The sequence below is a fragment of the Protomyctophum parallelum genome (assembly GCF_964188405.1).
Source record: "Protomyctophum parallelum genome assembly, chromosome: 1".
In the NCBI taxonomy this organism is placed as follows: domain Eukaryota; kingdom Metazoa; phylum Chordata; class Actinopteri; order Myctophiformes; family Myctophidae; genus Protomyctophum; species Protomyctophum parallelum.
In genome coordinates, this window is record NC_139697.1 from 58,954,378 (window position 1) to 58,974,090 (window position 19,713).

General features: G+C 41.9%; 1 protein-coding gene across 2 annotated transcripts in view; it reads left to right on the plus strand.

The window, feature by feature from the left end:
• LOC310866543 (protein FAM168A-like) overlaps window positions 1-19,713 on the plus strand; it is a 49,246-nt gene that overhangs the window by 3,111 nt on the left and 26,422 nt on the right. For both annotated transcript variants that reach the window (XM_083776186.1, XM_083776185.1), the window contains exon 2: window positions 16,525-16,616. In XM_083776186.1, the coding sequence (XP_083632312.1) occupies window positions 16,547-16,616 (70 nt within the window). In that variant the 5' untranslated portion in view covers window positions 16,525-16,546. The remainder of the gene's footprint in view (window positions 1-16,524; window positions 16,617-19,713) is intronic.

Here is a 19,713-nt window from a genome sequence, read left to right on the forward strand (position 1 = left end):
CGCATGCGCATAGAACAGCTGATAGCCTAGTAGTGTATGAGAGTTTTAGGCACACAAACCAAAAAGTAGAGTTAACATAATCAGACAACTTCTTGCAGTAGCGAAACTAAAACGTTTGCTTTGGACAAATCTCTTCTTCGATGGAGAAGGAGGCATTCTTGTTGCATGCAACAGAACACCACAGTAGCAGTACTGCTAGCCCTCCAAGCAGAACCCAATGGTACTGAAGTTTCTGACATTTTGACGACACAGACCATGGGGTCCTGTTCCAGCAGTACCATGCCACCTGATACGCACCCATTTTAAAACATAAACAACATGTTTCGCTGCTCCCCGCGCTCTATGACGATATCATTCAGTGTGAGGCTTTCTGAATATGTAAAGTATAAGTACCCATACATGCCGCTGCGAATATCTCCTGTGGCGCGGAAGCCGTTAAGTATTTTTAATATATGTTTGCCCGATTTGGAAGCTTGGATTCTTCTTTTCCTTCCTTGTTTATTGACACCTCATTGTACCGCCTATCTGGCTAGCTAGTGGCGCTATAGCTATGACACAGCAGATCAGAGGCAGGGACGTAGCCGCACAAGCCAACCGCACACCGGGAGGCGGTACAATAAACGGTAAACAAACAAGAAGAAATAAAGCGACCAAATCGGTCAAACAAAGATTAAAAATACTTAACGGCTTCTGCGCCACAGGAGATATTCGCAGCTGGATGTATAGCTACTTAAAGTTACCGAATTCAGAATAACTCAAGGAAAATAATGGCGTCACATGCCGCGGGTCCTATTTTAGAGAGAATCTCCACTTCCGCGTATAGGAATTTCCATACGAAAATACAGTAGTGAGCAGGGACCCTACGTAAAACTCAACAAAATATCAGAAAAGTTTTACGTAGGGTCCCGAGAGGGGCTACAGTACTGCATGGAGTCATACTGCCGTGTTGCTTTTTAGCGTGTACGATGATGTTCAGGTAAACAGGTAACCCATGCATTTAGACCTGAGACCACATTCTACAAAATGTCTTCTAAATCATGACAATAAATACTTTATTAGACAAAAACAGATTACGGTCAAACAGTCTAAAAAGATAGCACCAAAACAAGTCCTTGAGGTCTTGTCCCATTCGGGTTTGATCTGTCCAGCTGAATAACAAATAATATGCATCTCTGGTTGTTGATTTTTTATTCGGTAGAAAATTATGGCCCCCTCAACTCACAAAATGGCCCACACTACAGCTCTAGACAATGTAATGCTGGTATAAAGTCATACAATCCAGCAAAGTGTGTTAATATAGCATCAAAATCATGTTTATCCCATTCTGACCGGGCACCCATTTTGGTGTCAGCATCATGTTATGCTTTAGCTATTTAAAAATAGCAGATCTACAAGCTCATATCGCGCCACCGAGTGGCGCGATACAAGCTTGTAGGTCTGCTATTTTTGAAAAATCGAAGAGCGACTGACATTTTTAGAATCTGATCTCAGGTCAGAATGGGTTCATCAGACCAGTGTGTGTCCGGCGGAAACCTCGTATGAATCTGATCTCAGGTCAGAATGGGTAAACCACTTCTACCACTTTTTTTCCAAAAATATTCAGATGGGCAGCAGGGGGTCTGCAGACAAATACATATTAATTTGCGCGTCCTTGACATGAAGTTTTTTTAAAGGAGAACCACTTCTTGTCTAGACAATGTAATGTTGGTAATGCTGGTGAAACTGTATAGTCCGGCAGTCGAGGTGGACGGGTGGGAAATGTGGTATATAGTCTTTTTTATTGGCCTAAAATATTGTCTATATACATATATTCATGAATCCACTTGCTGACCGGCTGTCGGTATTGGGCAATCTTTTTATAGGGGTTTCTTGTGACCCTATCATTACCATCCTATGGCAGGCAAAAATGTCAAACTTCCCTTTTGCTTTTAGTAGTATGTAACCCGTCAAACTAGGTTTTCATGATTCTGAATCCATTCCAAGCATTAGCTTTGCACAAAATACACTCCTTGGGCTAAAAACAGCCATAGCAACTTGCCCAAAATGTGCTGACCTCATCACATTTGTGCTGACCTCATCACATTTGTCATGACGTCTATGGCCGTTTTTAGCCCAAGGAGTGTTTTTTGTGCAAAACTAACGCTTGGAATGGATTGAGAATCACGAACACCCCCTAGTTTGACATGTCACATGCTGCTTAAAGCAAAATGAAAGTTTGACAATTTTGCCTGCCATATAGGATGTTAATGAAAAAAATGAATTGCCCAATACTAACAGCCGGTCAGCAAGTGGATTCCTGAATGTATATATATAGACAATATTTTAGGCCAATAAAAAAGACTATATACCACATTTCCCACTTTAAACAAAAGAAGCCTGTCGGCTGCCGGAGTAGTATGGGTGCTGTCATGCATTGCAGCGCATCGCTCTATCTGACCATGTAATGCTGGCCAGTGGCCAGAGTTTGACATGTGCAAAGAATCTCTGAACTCTGGTTCACCCTCGGCAGTCCCTAGCCAACCTCCTGCTTGACTTTGCCACAGGCAAGCTATAGATAAAGAGAAATCCACAGATACATACTGTATATAGCCATACACCATTTACAGGTGATAACTCGCTGAGCCATCATGCAGGCCCTTAGCAAGGAGAGGAGTATATGGCCGAGGGAGGAATACTGTAATTGTCTTGCCATTTGTAGACTGATTGGAGACATGGAGAGCGAAATGAGCAGGAGTTATATTTGCTGCCATGCTCCAGCTCTACAAAGACGACAGTGAGAACTGTTTCCTTTGTTCTATACTCCTCTCCCCTCCAGCCTCCTCGAGTCTCCCTGTTCTTGTTCCAGTTACAGAGTGAGAGAGAGGGGGGGCAGACTGCAAAGAGAATGGTTAAAACTGTCATTGAGGACACGCAGCACTAGCTTGGGATCCAGCCTGATTCACTACGTGTGGCGAATTCTCCCACCTCACGAAACACATATCCTCTGACAACTCCACACATAATAAGATAAGTTCATCTAAGAAAGGACAAGATAATGTGAATTAATAATTGAATAATATTGAAGTAAAACCTAAGTTCTTCAGATGTAATTGCTGCAACAGCAGTAAGGAATGAAACACTGGACAGGTATTGTATTGTCAAGAACCAGAACAACATAAATATGAATAAAAATGAAATAGTTACTGAGTTGATGGCCCTGAATATCTGCACTCAATCTCTGAATGAGTGAACATTACAGTCTAGCAATAAACATAAACATTGCCATATATCTGTACTGTTCATCTATTGCCAGTAAATACATTAATATATAGTGTAGCGACTAGCGACCCCACAAAAAACTTGTTCCTCAAAGCGAGCTAGCTCTCTGAGAGTTGCCTGTTCGAATCCAGCCCAGGGCTCTGCACTCTACAATATGTACAGTCAATCAATCTATCAACAATGAATGAATAAACTGTATATTGACTATCAACAATGAATATATATATTATGTATACAGCCTATCAACCGTGAATATGAAGATATACAGTGCACTGCAGTCTGTCAACAGACATTCTTTCAACAGTGTCTACCTGGGTGAATATATGTAGAATATATCAACATTCATCCTTAAAAGGCACGCGTACCTGTCAAAGTCCATGCAGGAGTCAGCAGTCAAAAGGTATAACAGGTCAGTAACAGACAGCTTGGTTGTGGAGCCTGATGGCTCGGCTACTGACAAAAAAGGCTGTCGCTGTGGCTGGCTGAATGTGCTCATCATCATTCATCACTAGCTGATCATAGGTTCTCCATGATAGCGCTTAGCTTCCTCCTCATCCTCCCCTCTGCAACCACCTCCAGAGTGTCCTGGTCCACTCCAGCTCTGGAGCCAGCCTTCTTCACCAGCAGCGTTTCGGGAGTAGAGTAGCTATCTTGGAATCAAAAGGTTCCTGTTCGATCCCTGGCTCCTCCTGACTGCATGTTCAAAAATGTGACAAGCTCTGTTAGTTGCGGGGAACGGTATTTTGCTAGTGTGATTTATGAAAGTAACAATAAATTCTGATTCTGAAGTGTCCTTGAGCTGAAGCCTATGTCTGGCTCAGCCTGTATGATTTCTGGTCTAGAGGGGCAGGTGCCGGTCGGAAACAGGCCGTGGATCGGTTCACCGATCTACATAGCCACATTCTGGCTCAAACTAGTGATACCTGGTCAACACTCGACACTCAGGTAGCGCTTAATACTTAGTTGACCAGAGTCACCCAACCAATGGTCCATGCTAGGCCCCCTCCTTATTTCACGCTACACTAAATATCTTAGTGAAAGATCACTGCTATGTTGGCTATGTCTACTTATATGCGTTAAGGCTTCAGCTGAAAAGCTGAAAGGTGCTACATGGAGTTGAACAAGGGTATGAATGCCTTTGTCTTGTTCTTTAACTGTTTTATGGTTAGAAGAAGCACGGCACAACCAACCCGAAGGCAGCCAGTTCTCATGTTTCATCATTTCAGTGATACATAATGCAGTGCAATGACATAATGCTGCCAATGATACAGCATAATGCTAAAGCACTAAAGCTACTATGCCTCTGGAGTATTGTGATAATGTGTCATTCCCTCGCTCTTTATCTAGTTTATCAACTGCTCTCCACAATGTTAAAGGTTACATAAATAAACCAAATCTATGCCAATCCCTTTGGTTTGTTTAATGTAATTTAATCCAGAATGAATGGTATTTTATTTACCGTTTTTTAGCATCCATCATTAGCCTTTTCAGCACTTCTTCTTTGCTTTTGTCGCACATTTCTCTGGCACTGCAGGCCTCACGTTACTGCCTATGGTAACGAGAGGGAATATGTGTTAAACTGTACCTTGCATTTTAAAGATCCCAGTCGTCTACACGTACAGTATGACAAGTACCGGTAAGTGAGAACTTGTGGCGATATGAGATGAGCCTTTGTCAGCAGACTTCTTTTTGAAAAAGGAAAAAAAAAGGAAAAGCTGGTGCTGTAGCATTGCAGGGTCACCTCCATCACTTCTAGACCTAGATGTGTGACTGATTGCAGTTTGAGATTGGGTTACGGTACCAAAGGGACTATGCTGTTCAATGAAGGTCATAAAGAGGATGATGGCAAATAAATGAGCTTGGTGGGCAAAATACAGTACAGTAATACTCAAAATAAATGAGCTTGGAGGGCAAAGTATACACTACAGTATAGTGAGAAATTTAACTCTGCACATGCTCTACCGCCTGTGTGTGTGTGTGTGTGTGTGTGTGTGTGTGTGTGTGTGTGTGTGTGTGTGTGTGTGTGAGAGAGAGAGAGAGTGTTTGTGAATTAATTGTTTAGGTCTCCAACCATTCTTACATTGGTGCTGCTACAGTATAACTCTCAGCGTTTTGCAGTTAGTAATGACCTTCCTATGCATCCATCTGCTCTGCCGTGTTTAGCTCATTGACCTCAACTCACATTCTACCTTATCCCATTCTGACCTGAGATCAGATTCATACGAGGTTTCCGCTGGACACACACTGGTCTGATTAACCCATTCTGACCTGAGATCAGATTCTAAAAATGTCAGTCGTTCTTCGATTTAAAAAAGAAATAGCAGACCTACAAGCTCGTAGCGCGCCACTCGGTGGCCCCGCTATGAGCTTGTAGATCTGCTATTTTTAAATAGCTAAAGCATAACATGATGCTAACCCCAAAAGGGGTTCCCGTAAAGAATGGAACTGAATCCAATGCATGGCTTAAGTTACTATACCGGTACTTATAATAATCAGAATCATAAATTACATTATGTTTTGGAAATTGGTCTGCGGTACTCTTAAGTTTCTGTTTCCCCTTTCCCTCCTCACTCTTTTCTATTACCCTTGTCCCTCTACACCAAACATCGTTGCCAAAAATAAGCGATCTACAAACAAGTGTAAATCAGCTATTTCCACCAAATTGTCTGTCATCTATCTTTGCCTAATTTATGCTTCACCATATGAAGGTGTTGCTTGCCGAAAGTAACAGAATCGACAAGTATAAGTGAGGCCTTGAACGGCTGCCATCTCTTTCTTCCTCCGCTTGTTCTGCTATATAATTTCACTCATCGTTTCCTTTTCCTCTTGTAATTTCACAGACTATTCCTTGTCATCCCTCACTAACATTGCCATGAGAATGGCCAACGGGCTGCAATCCGACCAATTCAATTTCTTGTACCAGCCCGAAAATGCTCAGAACCTGAAGAGGTCAGTGTAGAGAAATCTTGTATTTAAATCCCACCCTCCCCCCAAATGTGTTTAACATCATCTGTGGGCCTCCAGCTGCCACACGTTATCATATTTCAATGGCGTTTGAAGTTTGAAACCAAATCATTTTTTGATCTCTGATGTAGTCTCTCTATATAAATGGTATTTGATTTTTATTCACATGAATAGTTTAACCCATTCTGACCGGGCACCCATTTTGGTGTCAGCATCATGTTATGCTTTAGCTATTTAAAAATAGCAGATCTACAAGCTCATATCGCGCCACCGAGTGGCGCGATACGAGCTTGTAGGTCTGCTATTTTTGAAAAATCGAAGAGCGACTGACATTTTTAGAATCTGATCTCATGTCAGAATGGGTCAATCAGACCAGTGTGTGTCCGGCGGAAACCTCGTATGAATCTGATCTCAGGTCAGAATGGGTTAAGAAAACAGAATTATGCCACAAACATAGTCAATTTTTTCTATGAAGCAGCATTGCAATGTGTAAGCCTGCTTTAGAATATTAGATAACAGTATTACATCTTCCTTCTAAAAGGAAGTTACTTCTTAGAAGATGCTTTTTCTCGTGCTCGTATCATTCCGTGGAAAAAAGGTAAACATGAGCAAGTTTCTCTTTTAGCAACAAAACTGACAAAACTTGACAAGACAACTTTAGAGTTTTCAATTCAAAATGAGGTTCAAGTCAGGATAGAATGTAGGACCCGTCACCCATGCAGGATGAGGCAGATCAGGGTCGGTTCAAAGTGTTTAATAACTCAAAAACTAATAAAGCCACAAGGAATAAAGGAACTGATGTCAAGACATGAGACACGCATTCATTCACACAACATATCACAATGTGTGTACTAGCAAGGAAATGCCGGGACCAGGGGGGTATATAAATATAAAAATACACACAGGTGAACTCAACTGAAAATCAACAGGGATTGGCTAGGAGACTAACATGACACAGGTGAAGCAAACAAATAATCACAGGTGAGGCAACTTGACAAGATAGACCTGTAACATAACTACAGAGGAAACCAGGACACTAAATACTACAAAATAAAAGGAACACGAAAGAAAAGTAAAACACTATTAGGAACACTAGAACACAGAAAACACAGCAGAAAAACAGAAAGGACACAGATCATGACAGCCAGTCTGCCACAAGGGGCCCTGATGGTGCAAGAGTTTCTGTGGCCTCCCCTGCATGAAATTCACATTATTATATATATTTTATTTTTAAATTATTACACTTCAATTAACTCTTTCATCCCCATTCTGGGCATGTCATAGGTACTGATAGTAGGCGAATGTTCGGCAACAATAGGTGAACATTCAGCCGAAATAGCAGAGGTAGATCTTCTGCTTCTGCTTCAAGCTCACAATGGATGCACGTTCTGCCGTGTTGTGAGCTTGTATGTAGATCGTCAATTTTCGGTTAAGATATTTGGGGGATAACGCACAATGACAGATATGGTTTAAGTGAGTTAAATTTAACCCATTCTGACCGGGCACCCATTTTGGTGTCAGCATCATGTTATGCTTTAGCTATTTAAAAATAGCAGATCTACAAGCTCATATCGCGCCACCGAGTGGCGCGATACGAGCTTGTAGGTCTGCTATTTTTGAAAAATCGAAGAGCGACTGACATTTTTAGAATCTGATCTCATGTCAGAATGGGTCAATCAGACCAGTGTGTGTCCGGCGGAAACCTCGTATGAATCTGATCTCAGGTCAGAATGGGTTAAGAAAACAGAATTATGCCACAAACATAGTCAATTTTTTCTATGAAGCAGCATTGCAATGTGTAAGCCTGCTTTAGAATATTAGATAACAGTATTACATCTTCCTTCTAAAAGGAAGTTACTTCTTAGAAGATGCTTTTTCTCGTGCTCGTATCATTCCGTGGAAAAAAGGTAAACATGAGCAAGTTTCTCTTTTAGCAACAAAACTGACAAAACTTGACAAGACAACTTTAGAGTTTTCAATTCAAAATGAGGTTCAAGTCAGGATAGAATGTAGGACCCGTCACCCATGCAGGATGAGGCAGATCAGGGTCGGTTCAAAGTGTTTAATAACTCAAAAACTAATAAAGCCACAAGGAATAAAGGAACTGATGTCAAGACATGAGACACGCATTCATTCACACAACATATCACAATGTGTGTACTAGCAAGGAAATGCCGGGACCAGGGGGGTATATAAATATAAAAATACACACAGGTGAACTCAACTGAAAATCAACAGGGATTGGCTAGGAGACTAACATGACACAGGTGAAGCAAACAAATAATCACAGGTGAGGCAACTTGACAAGATAGACCTGTAACATAACTACAGAGGAAACCAGGACACTAAATACTACAAAATAAAAGGAACACGAAAGAAAAGTAAAACACTATTAGGAACACTAGAACACAGAAAACACAGCAGAAAAACAGAAAGGACACAGATCATGACAGCCAGTCTGCCACAAGGGGCCCTGATGGTGCAAGAGTTTCTGTGGCCTCCCCTGCATGAAATTCACATTATTATATATATTTTATTTTTAAATTATTACACTTCAATTAACTCTTTCATCCCCATTCTGGGCATGTCATAGGTACTGATAGTAGGCGAATGTTCGGCAACAATAGGTGAACATTCAGCCGAAATAGCAGAGGTAGATCTTCTGCTTCTGCTTCAAGCTCACAATGGATGCACGTTCTGCCGTGTTGTGAGCTTGTATGTAGATCGTCAATTTTCGGTTAAGATATTTGGGGGATAACGCACAATGACAGATATGGTTTAAGTGAGTTAAATTTAACCCATTCTGACCGGGCACCCATTTTGGTGTCAGCATCATGTTATGCTTTAGCTATTTAAAAATAGCAGATCTACAAGCTCATATCGCGCCACCGAGTGGCGCGATACGAGCTTGTAGGTCTGCTATTTTTTGAAAAATCGAAGAACGACTGACATTTTTTAGAATCTGATCTCAGGTCAGAATGGGTCAATCAGACCAGTGTGTGTCCAGTGGAAACCTCGTATGAATCTGATCTCAGGTCAGAATGGTTTAAGAGGAGGTTGTTCATGTTGCGCTGTGGTTTCCCCCCTCCTCTCCTTCTTACCCCAGCCAGCCAAAAATACCCATAACCTTCATTCCAGTCCCTATACTCCCACAGTTCTCACGTCCTTTGTAATTCCATCCATCATCCCTTTGTCTTAACTACGGCTGTGTCTCAGCTGCCTCGCTGCCTGATTAGCTATATACCGTCCTTCCAAGGTGATGTTTTTTGTGTGTGTGTGTGTGTGTGTGTGTGTGTGTGTGTGTGTGTGTGTGTGTGGCATTACCTGAAAGTGTGTATGTGATTGAGACAGGCTTCCAAAGGCAGCAAGGTCGTCGTGAACTTGAATGTTTTTCTTTTCTGCAGCTCGGTTGTTTTATGTACTGTACATAATCAAGTGGCCGCTTTACTTAGCGGATAACATTAGCCATGCAATGATGCGCGTGAATTTTATCTGTGTTTAAACAGACTTTTGGTATTCATGAGGCGCCGTCTCCTTCGAAAATGCTGAAATAACAGTTGTTTCACTTGTCTTTGATGAATGAATAAATAAATAAATACAAATAGCTGCCATAAACATTTAAATTTTTCATGAAAGACAGGCTACAAAATAAACTAAATACTAATAATGTTAAAAATACAAATAAAATACTTTGAGATATTGAATAATGCTTCTGAGTATAGCTCTGTCGGTGGAGGAGTCGCCAATTTGGACCACAAGGTTCTGGCTTAGATCCCGGGAACTCCCATCTCAGTGTATGAATAGCACGGCTTGATCGTGCAGTAAGTATGGGAGCTGATGTAGGATTTGCCCTCTGCAGTAACAACCCAGGGGTCTAACGCACTGAAATGGGGATTTAGTCACCCTCATTCTCGTCCGCTACCGACAATAACCCATTCTGACCTGAGATCAGATTCTAGAAATGTCTATTACATCCTGACAGTTTCATTATGAATCCATTCTGACCTGAGATCAGATTCTAAAAGTGTCTTCGATTTTTCAAAAATAGCAGACCTACAAGCTCGTATCGCGCCACTCGGTGGCGCGATATGAGCTTGTAGATCTGCTATTTTTCAATAGCTAAAGCACGACATGATGCCAACACCAAAATGGGTGCCCGGCCAGAATGGGATAAGCAGTCCGACCTACTTACTTAATAAAATTAACTTCACTAAAATCAAATACACTTAAAAAATGCATGAGTCGCCTTTGGCAAATGCAAGTCACTTAATGTTTGAGTTTTGGGATTCTACCGTAGAACAATACTTCAATGATCCGCCAAACGATTCACCAATGCCTGTTATGATGACTTTTCTGATACGGGACAGTCCATGGTTTTCTCAGATTGAGATCTCCCATTGTTCTGTTGCTATCTTTCTTGTTCAACCATGATGTATTTGACTTTATTTCTTTGGTATTTCTTTTTTTAAATTCCTTTATCGCTCTAGGGCCTCCTCACAAGTCCCTCCTGTCTGAAGTGACCTTTCCCTAAATCCTTCATCTCCTTCAAGCCTCTCCCTCTCACACACAGCTGTTCCTCCTCTATTAATACACTGATGTTTATCTTTTCATGCCAGTCTTCCCTCAGTCTGTCCTTTCTTTTGACTTTGAACCAGTTAATTCGCTTCACTCACACAACTGTATGGCTTTAAACAGCTTAACACATGGCAAAAGCTTCACTGTTTATTTCTAAGATATTGACTACAGTAGTTGTATTTCTATCGGTAGCCTAATTAGAGTATAGGCAAGGAAATGAGGTTTCAGTGTGTCACAGGTGGTGACTTCATTGGACTTCATCATCAGTAATGAAGTTGTTCTTCGAACACAACACATTTTGGTGATCTAAAACAGCACATTCATAGCCAGCGGGAGATGATGCTAGCTGATGGCAAGTTGCCAACACACAAATGTGTATAGTTTACTTTATTTAGCCAGTGGGGGGGTGACGCCAGCTGATGCCAACACACAAATGTGTACTTTATCCCTCAGAGTACGGGGTGTCATCTGTCTACTTTAGCATGTCCAAAATAATAACACATGTTTCCCCCACATGTATCTGTCATTCAAACCTTGTAAAATTAAATTAAATAAAAGTAATCAACTATGTATTTAGTGAAATTATCTATATCTATCTATCTATCTATCTATCTATCTATCTATCTATCTATCTATCTATCTATCTATCTATCTATCTATCTATCTATCTATCTATCTATCTATCTATCTATCTATCTATCTATCTATCTCTATCTATCTATCTATCTATCTATCTATCTATCTATCTATCTATCTATCTATCTATCTATCTATCTATCTATCTATCTATCTCTTGTTTGTCTGTCCATGGAGATCATATCCTGAATATGTCATCATAGTAGATTGGCCTCAAGTATATGATATTGGTTGCACTATAAGTACTCTGACAACGGGTACAGTGGGTACAACGGGTATGGGTTGCTTACCCGGAGCTGGAGCGGCATGCGTTCCCTGAAGAATCCGCCCCTCAGAGCACATGCACATCTCCTCCAGGCCAGGTTGCCTACCCAGGGCCTGCAAAGTCTGGAAGGCAGCCAGCACCAATATAGGCTATATAGGAATCCAGGGATGAAAAGATTTTGAGCTTTTATCATAAGAGTTATAGGCCAAAAATGTGAAGTGTGCCGTTATAGCGCCACCATGAGACACATTCTTCTTTATTGTTCTTCCTCGGGCCAAACATTTTATTTTATGTCATTTTGCACTGTGGGGCCTTAGTGAGTTTAACAAAGTGTCAGATAAGAAACCACATGTATACCCCCCCCCCCCCCCCCCCCCCATATCATAATTAGATTTGAATATTGAATCGCTTCATTCACAAAGTGTCTGTCGAGGCAACTCCCTTGTGACATTGATGCATATATAGGGCAGGGTGAGGGTATAGGCATACTGTATAAGAACAGCAGGTGTGTGCCAGAATGTCGCACACAAACAGGGCTAGATAGAAGTGGGAGTGTGTATAGTTTCCTCAGCAGGTGGTGGTAGCGGTCTAGCAGACTGCATGTGGGTGGTATGGTGGATAGCTATTTGAGAAGGGTGATGTCTCCCTCTGTGTGCTGCTGTCCCACTCACCCTCCTCTTCATCACCCCTGCGTCAAACGGCTCCTTCACGGAGGTGACAGCTGACAGCGGAACATCTGCTCAGCTTCGCGACAAACAACATATTGAAGCTTATAGCCTGGGCTTGGGAGTCGAAAACCACCAGCCTGTGATGGAGGAGGGTGTGGAAAAGCCTTTGGACAATGAGGAGTCGCATAATTGGAAGAATTGGTTTATCATAAATGTGAGACATTGTGAGCGCTATCAGCTGCTGCGGGACATCTTTAGTTGAGCTCTGGTGATCTGATGGAGGTGGATATTCAGTCATGCATGGACAGCACTGGTGAAAGAAACGATATTAACCCATTCTGACCGCGGGCACCCATTTTTGGTGTTAGCATCGTGTCGTGCTTTAGCAGATCTACAAGCTTTAGCAGATCTACAAGCTCATATCGCGCCACCGAGTGGCGCGATACGAGCTTGTAGGTCTGCTATTTTTGAAAAATCGAAGAACGACTGACATTTTTAGAATCTGATCTCAGGTCAGAATGGGTTCGTCAGACCAGTGTGTGTCCCAGTGGAAACCTCGTATGAATCTGATCTCAGGTCAGAATGGGTTAAGCTTCGAATGCCTTTCTAACATCCTTAGTATTCCTTACACACTTTATTTCTTTACAGTCTATGAAATACACATCATGATTGATACAGTATTCTGACAGACAGACAACCCGATGTATAGCTGATGAAATGAACGACTGGCGCTTCCCACTGCAAAACATCTCATGCAGAATTGCACACGCTGGGATAGTTGTGCTCACCTGTGCGCCCATGGGTGGGTTGGTTTTAACATGGTCGATGATGCGGTCGATGCGTTGCTATTCTAGCAATCTCTCAAGACGGATCTTTTTTTTCTCTCTTTTTTGTCAATGGGTTGGGTTCCCAGATTATATGTATATAGGTACGAGAAAAGAGTCAGACAGCAATTGCGCCTTAGACCAGCAGCTGCCTGTGACCTGGTCTCAAGTCTGACACAGTCCCTCAGTGCTGCATTTCTCCCCAGTTAATGAGGGCATACGATAGTAGACCGACCTATATACAGTAGGCCAGTTCGGAACACCATCTAAATTCAACACATCGCTCGTGTTCAAGAAAAGAGACTTTTCATTATTCCTATTAATGATTAAGAAATGAGAAAACGCGCTTGGTATAGCTTCTGCTGTGGTGTTGTGAACCCACAGCCTTCCTTATTTGTCTGTGGTCAACACATAACAGTTCCATGTAAGGGCTGATGCATGAAGAACACAGCCGTCTGTCCCACTTCATTATAGGCAGTTTAAGCACCTAAACCCTGTTCGCCCCAGAATAGGCATGCTGGGGTTCAAGTTATCACTCATGTTATGGCAACACGCACCCGTCTTAATTCAGAGTCTAGATATAACCCCTTTGCACCTCATACTACCCGCCGTCTAAATAGAAGGAAAATAATCACACTTGTGTGAAGTGAGGGGCGCTCTTAGTCTTATCATCATACATCATCACATTCCGTGCTCAGCCAATCAAATCATCACATTCCGTGGTACAAACACACAAAACTGTGCATATAGGAGGGGCTAGCGTCCCTCAAAAATAGTTGTACACGCTCCCAATATGCGCAACCTTTGTCCATGCACCACCTTGCACCAAGGATCATCGAGCCTCGGAGACCACAATCGTTTTTGTTTCAAAGGGAAGAAAAACGCCTGGTAGAGACATGCATGAGAACTGGCATACGAGCGGAGTGAACTTTGTATTTTCACTAACCAATAAGAGTGCAGAGGGGCATCACTCCAAACTGGAGCAGAGGGGGAGTGGGGGGTGGGGAGGCAGGCAGGCACATTGGTGAACCAATAGGAAGTCCCCGGCTGTCTAAGCCAGAAGATGGTCCGCCCCCTCTATGGCCAGAAAACCACAGGTCTCTTTCAGGCTAAGGATGGTTTAAATAGGGCTCTCTAGCATGCAGTCTCACATCAACCAGGACTTTTGATAGACTGCAGTCTCAAGCTTTTGGAGGAATGCTCTGGCCTGTAGCTGTTTTTCATATTTTCATATCAAGGCAAAAAGATTTCTAAAGCCGCTGATGAACAATTTTACGCAAGCAATGAAGAAGTCCTATATCCAAGCAAAAGGTGTTGGTTTAACTAACGAAAAACAGCTTCAAGGGGTGAATAAGGCCAGTGCCAGCTGATGCATAGACATCGGGGTAAAAAAATCTCAAGGAGAAACACCCAGTATACTGAACCATTACATCGTTGCTGATCCGGTGGAAACCTCATATGTCCAAAACTGTTCTTTTCAGGATTAAAATTAAAAAGGAATAGCACAAATCTATACGAGATCAAAGCGTGCCGTGTTGCAAAGACTTTTGAGCTTGTAGATCGGGCTATTCTTTGCTATACTTAGTGTGACATTGTATATGACTAAGTAGGGCATAATATACCCTTACGGAGGAAAACAATATGGAGATAAGAGGCTTCAACGATTCACACTCTTCTCGTCCCACTGACGCAACATTAAGTGCAGTTTCAGGATTTCGTTTCACAGTGATCTCTCGCAGTGGCTGTGTGTCATCAGCCATATAGCCACTGGCAAAACCCACTGTATGTATCTCATAAATCAAAGGACACTAACATCTCAATGGGCTGTCGTGTGTGTGTGTGTGTGTGTGTGTGTGTGTGTGTGTGTGTGTGTGTGTGTGTGTGTGTGTGTGTGTGTGTGTGTGTGCGTGCGCGTGCGTGTGTGTGTGTGTGTGTGTGTGTGTGTGTGCGTGTGCGTGTGTGTGTTATCCATTCTCTCTCTGTCCTTGTGTGCTGATTCATCGCCCCGAGTGCTCACAGAGGGGTTCTGCGTTGTGTTTCTGACCCATTACATTTGTTACAGTATATGTGATCAATTTAACTCCAGGATATCCTCACATGCTAACCTCTACGCCATACTGGCTCTCACCCTTTTTTATTTTAGGGAGTTCTCTGCCCTTCTCTCTCTAAAATAATAATAATAATAATAATAATACAATTTACAATTTTGGCATTTGGCACATTCTTAATCCAGAGCGATTAACAGTAAGCAAGAACAAAAACATCGTAATACATCAAATACATCAAAAATAGTCATGAATCATACGTAAGCTAAGAACCTAACAGTGGAATATCCATATAAATGAAGCTATACGTATACACTATAGAGTGCTATGTCTACATAAAATGCTATCTATGTTACTTAACCCATTCTGACCGGGCACCCATTTTGGTGTCAGCATCATGTTATGCTTTAGCTATTTAAAAATAGCAGATCTACAAGCTCATATCGCGCCACCGAGTGGCGCGATACGAGCTTGTAGGTCTGCTATTTTTGAAAAATCGAAGAGCGACTGACATTTTTAGAATCTGATCTCAGGTCAGAATGGGTTCATCAGACCAGTGTGTGTCCGGCGGAAACCTCGTATGAATCTGATCTCAGGTCAGAATGGTTTAAGTTTAGCCTTTGCATACGGGTGTAAGGTCGCTGAGGCTATAGGGCAAGTGCTATGGCACGTGCCAAGGGCTAAAATGGAGCCTGAAGAGGTGGGTTTTTAGACTATAGGGTGGAAGATTGGGAGTGAGTCTGCGGTTCTAATTGCAATGAGAAGTGCATTCCATAGTTCCTTGAAAGGCTATACATCTAACCGACTGTATGTGATGAAATGTGTGTTGTATCTCTATATATACACGTGAAACACAGTGGTTCTCAAAGTGGGGTCCGCATGCAGGCAGTCCCCAGCAAAATGTGTTACAGCTGGGGTTTAACGCGGAGCTCTCGTTAGCACTTCCGCATTCATCGAAACAATGTGGAAGTAGTAGTGTTCTTCCGGGCCACTGAGCAACTTCCATTGAATTGAATAGTGGGGGCGGGGCTGTCCATATAACTTTATGGTGAAAATAGACGATGTACAAGCTCACAACATCGGGTCATGACTGTGTGCTGCTGTGACCTGCTATATTATCCATCTTTTGTTTTTATATTGATGTTCTAAGTTTTTGAGAGGTTTTTGAAATAGAAATAGTTTCACCAACAATGACACCCAAAATATTGCTGCCAGGTTCAAAGTGGTTAATTGACAATGAAGTAATGGTTCTCCATCTCCCTTCTCTGTCCGTGTGTGTCAACCTGCAGTAAAGGACGAGTGTCTTCCATCATGAATCCTGTGTACAGTCCAGTCCAGCCCGGGACTCCTTATGGCAACCCGAAGAACATCACGTACACAGGTGAGCCGTGCAACAAAACACATGAACGTCTGAATATTCTCAGCCTTGGGCTCTGTGTGTATGACTGCAGTCCCACAGGTGTCCAGAAGGTGGCGTACCCGTTTCCTGGTCCTGTTCATTTTCCTGTAGCTTGTTTTATTGGCTCTGCTGCAAATGTGAACCGAAAACATAATATATACACGTCGTGCCACATGTGTTTCCGGTTCAAAACTGACGCTGAGCTATTCAAACAAAGCTATATGGGACCCAACGAAACGGGAAACGAGCATGCCACCTTCTAGAAACCGGGACTACAATTATTCATGTGAGTAGCCTTGGGAACCAATGGTTCCTGAGCCATGTGGCCCATGGCCATAGGAGCAGAAGCAAGTACACCCCCTGGACATACCGCTAGTACAGTATACTGTATGTTGCATGGACTAACCCCCAATCCGACCCTTGATGCTGAGAGCCGAGCAGGGAGGTGTTAGCCAAATTCCAATACTCTAACTTCCACACTAGCTCACTCCACTTGCGCCTTAGTGCCAACTCTGAGTGAGGAGGTGAGGATTAGATGTGAGTCTGAAGGAATCAAGCAGGCTGTACTGATTCAGGCCTCATTCCAATTCTCACATTCCTGCCTGTATACTTGCTCGCTCACTCCTCCTGCATGTCATGTTCAGTGTTGTCAAGTAACTTAAGTAACTAGTTACTTTCAGTAATATTATTACTTTTTCCAGTAACTAGTAAAGTAACTAGTTACTTTTACATTTTGAGTAATAATATTACATAAACGTTTTTCCAAAAGTACCAATTTCACGAGCCTTGGTGGTGCTGTGGTGGGGCTTGGGTGTTTATTTATAACGGTAGACTGGGTTGGGATGGAGTTTGTTTGCAGGCCGCTGATCCGGTCTAGATCTCTAGAGCAGATACGGAAACGATGCACACTTGTCTGTACGTGTGAAGTATCAGATGTAGAAGGATGGGTCTTAAACTGTCCAGAATGCGGAAAACAAACTGGGTAGTGTGAGACTCTGTTCAAAGATTGCGTTTCATTAGTGAGCCCAGGTGTGGTTTTCATTTAGTCTGAAATGTATGAATTCAATTAATGTATGCAGGTCTTAGGTCTTAGTGTTCGTTGAATTGAAATGAGTGTACAAATGGAACCAAATGGACCCATCATGATGTGCACAGTAAACTACAGTACTACAGTAAGCTTTTCAGTTTACTTTTCAGTAAACAATGAGGATTTTACAATGAGGAGGCAAGTGGGGGGGGGGGGGGTTGTACTGCTAATGTTGAAAATGCAAAGTAAGACTTTTGGGGACAAAAGATGCAATTGCTGGGGGCAATAAGTAAAGTACTAATATGTAAAGTAATAAGTAACTAGTTGCAGGCAGGGAGTAACTTTTTTTTTAAGTAACTAGTAATAAATAATATTATTACCGTTTTAGAGTAACTGGTCATGTTGTATATTAACCCATTCTGACCGGGCACCCATTTTGGTGTTGGCATCATGTCGTGCTTTAGCTATTTAAAAATAGCAGATCTACAAGCTCATATCGCGCGATACGAGCTTGTAGGTCTGCTATTTTTGAAAAATCGAAGAACGACTGACATTTTTAGAATCTGATCTCAGGTCAGAATGGGTTCGTCAGACCAGCGTGTGTCCAGTGGAAACCTTGTATGAATCTGATCTCAGGTCAGGTTAAAACGTTCTATTTCTCTCTAATATGAGCTGTTTGGCATGCATTCTCCCACTCCTTGCACAACAAACAGCAACTGTGTGATCAAACCATTATATAATGTGTTGCTTCAGTAAGTGTACAGTACTTCAGTATCTCTGCAGTTTAATCAAGTGGGACACTTCCACAAGCACTTGCGTTCATGTTTAAATTTTTACGATAAAAGCAGATCAAAGTTTTGTCGGCTTTAAATCATCTCTTTCAAGTCATGGGAAATGGCATGGCTTTTAGATAGACCCCATCTCCCAGATAGCATGGTTGTCATGGTCCCCATCCCACAGCCAGAGGAGACAGCCGCCCAATAACAAAACATAGGCTAGCTGTCACACTTCCGGCAAGTGGACATGAAACAGGCTGAACTGAACACTGGGGGTGCCATTTTGAAGATCCGTTTTACAATGGGGTAATACATAAATTGCCCTCGCTCTGCGCACAATGGTATTATGAAAGGAATATCGGCCCGTGTTGAACGCACACACATATGGCATACGGCGTTCCTGAATATTTTAGCATTGTGGGAGTGTCCATATGTTAATTATTTTCGCTTTGCACAATTTGCTATTAAGCCCCTTGACCTAAAAACACTCTGCGCATAACGATTAGACGTGGGTCTGACCACCTCATAAACGCAAAAAGCACTGTTTGATTTTACACTTGAGCGGCTCTGGGAGGCTGCTGGAGTGTTGCCATGTCTGTTTATTATAAGCGGCTTCTTTTTCTGTAAAGTTGCTTGTAAATATTGGTACTTGTAGCCTACTAGTTGTGGTTGCTTTTCTTGTTTCTAAAGTGGTTATTTGGGCTTTTCTCCTAATGTTGTTTAAACCGGTGATACTCACACAGCACATTCCCATGTCAAGGATCCCCAGATGAATGCATTTGCCCAACTAAGGACGGCTAATCCAAAAATTAAATTAAAATTTTCCAAGATTACTTTTGAAAATAGCAGATCTATACCAGCTCACAATGCATCACATTCATTCATTAAAACTATGAACTCTGACTGCAGGGGGATATATATAATGAGAATGCAAGAACATATTTAAAAAGAAGGAAGAACTTTATATTTGTGGACAATCAAAATATGTTTTTTTATTTTAATTTGGTGTCATTAAAATTAATCTGGATATGGCAGACTCACTATCTAGAAAATAAAAACATGGCACTTCATTTAAAATAGGTTACAGACCCCTGTTATATGCGCTTATTTTTATAGACCTATTTACTTGTTTCTATGAGACATTTTGCGTCTTGTTTTTGTAAAATGTTGAGATTAGAAACGGCCATAATTCTTTAATTTCTCAACCTTAAAAATAAATAAAAACATCTCCATAATCCTTGGGAAGTTTGCTTTCATATGCTGTATCACACCAGAT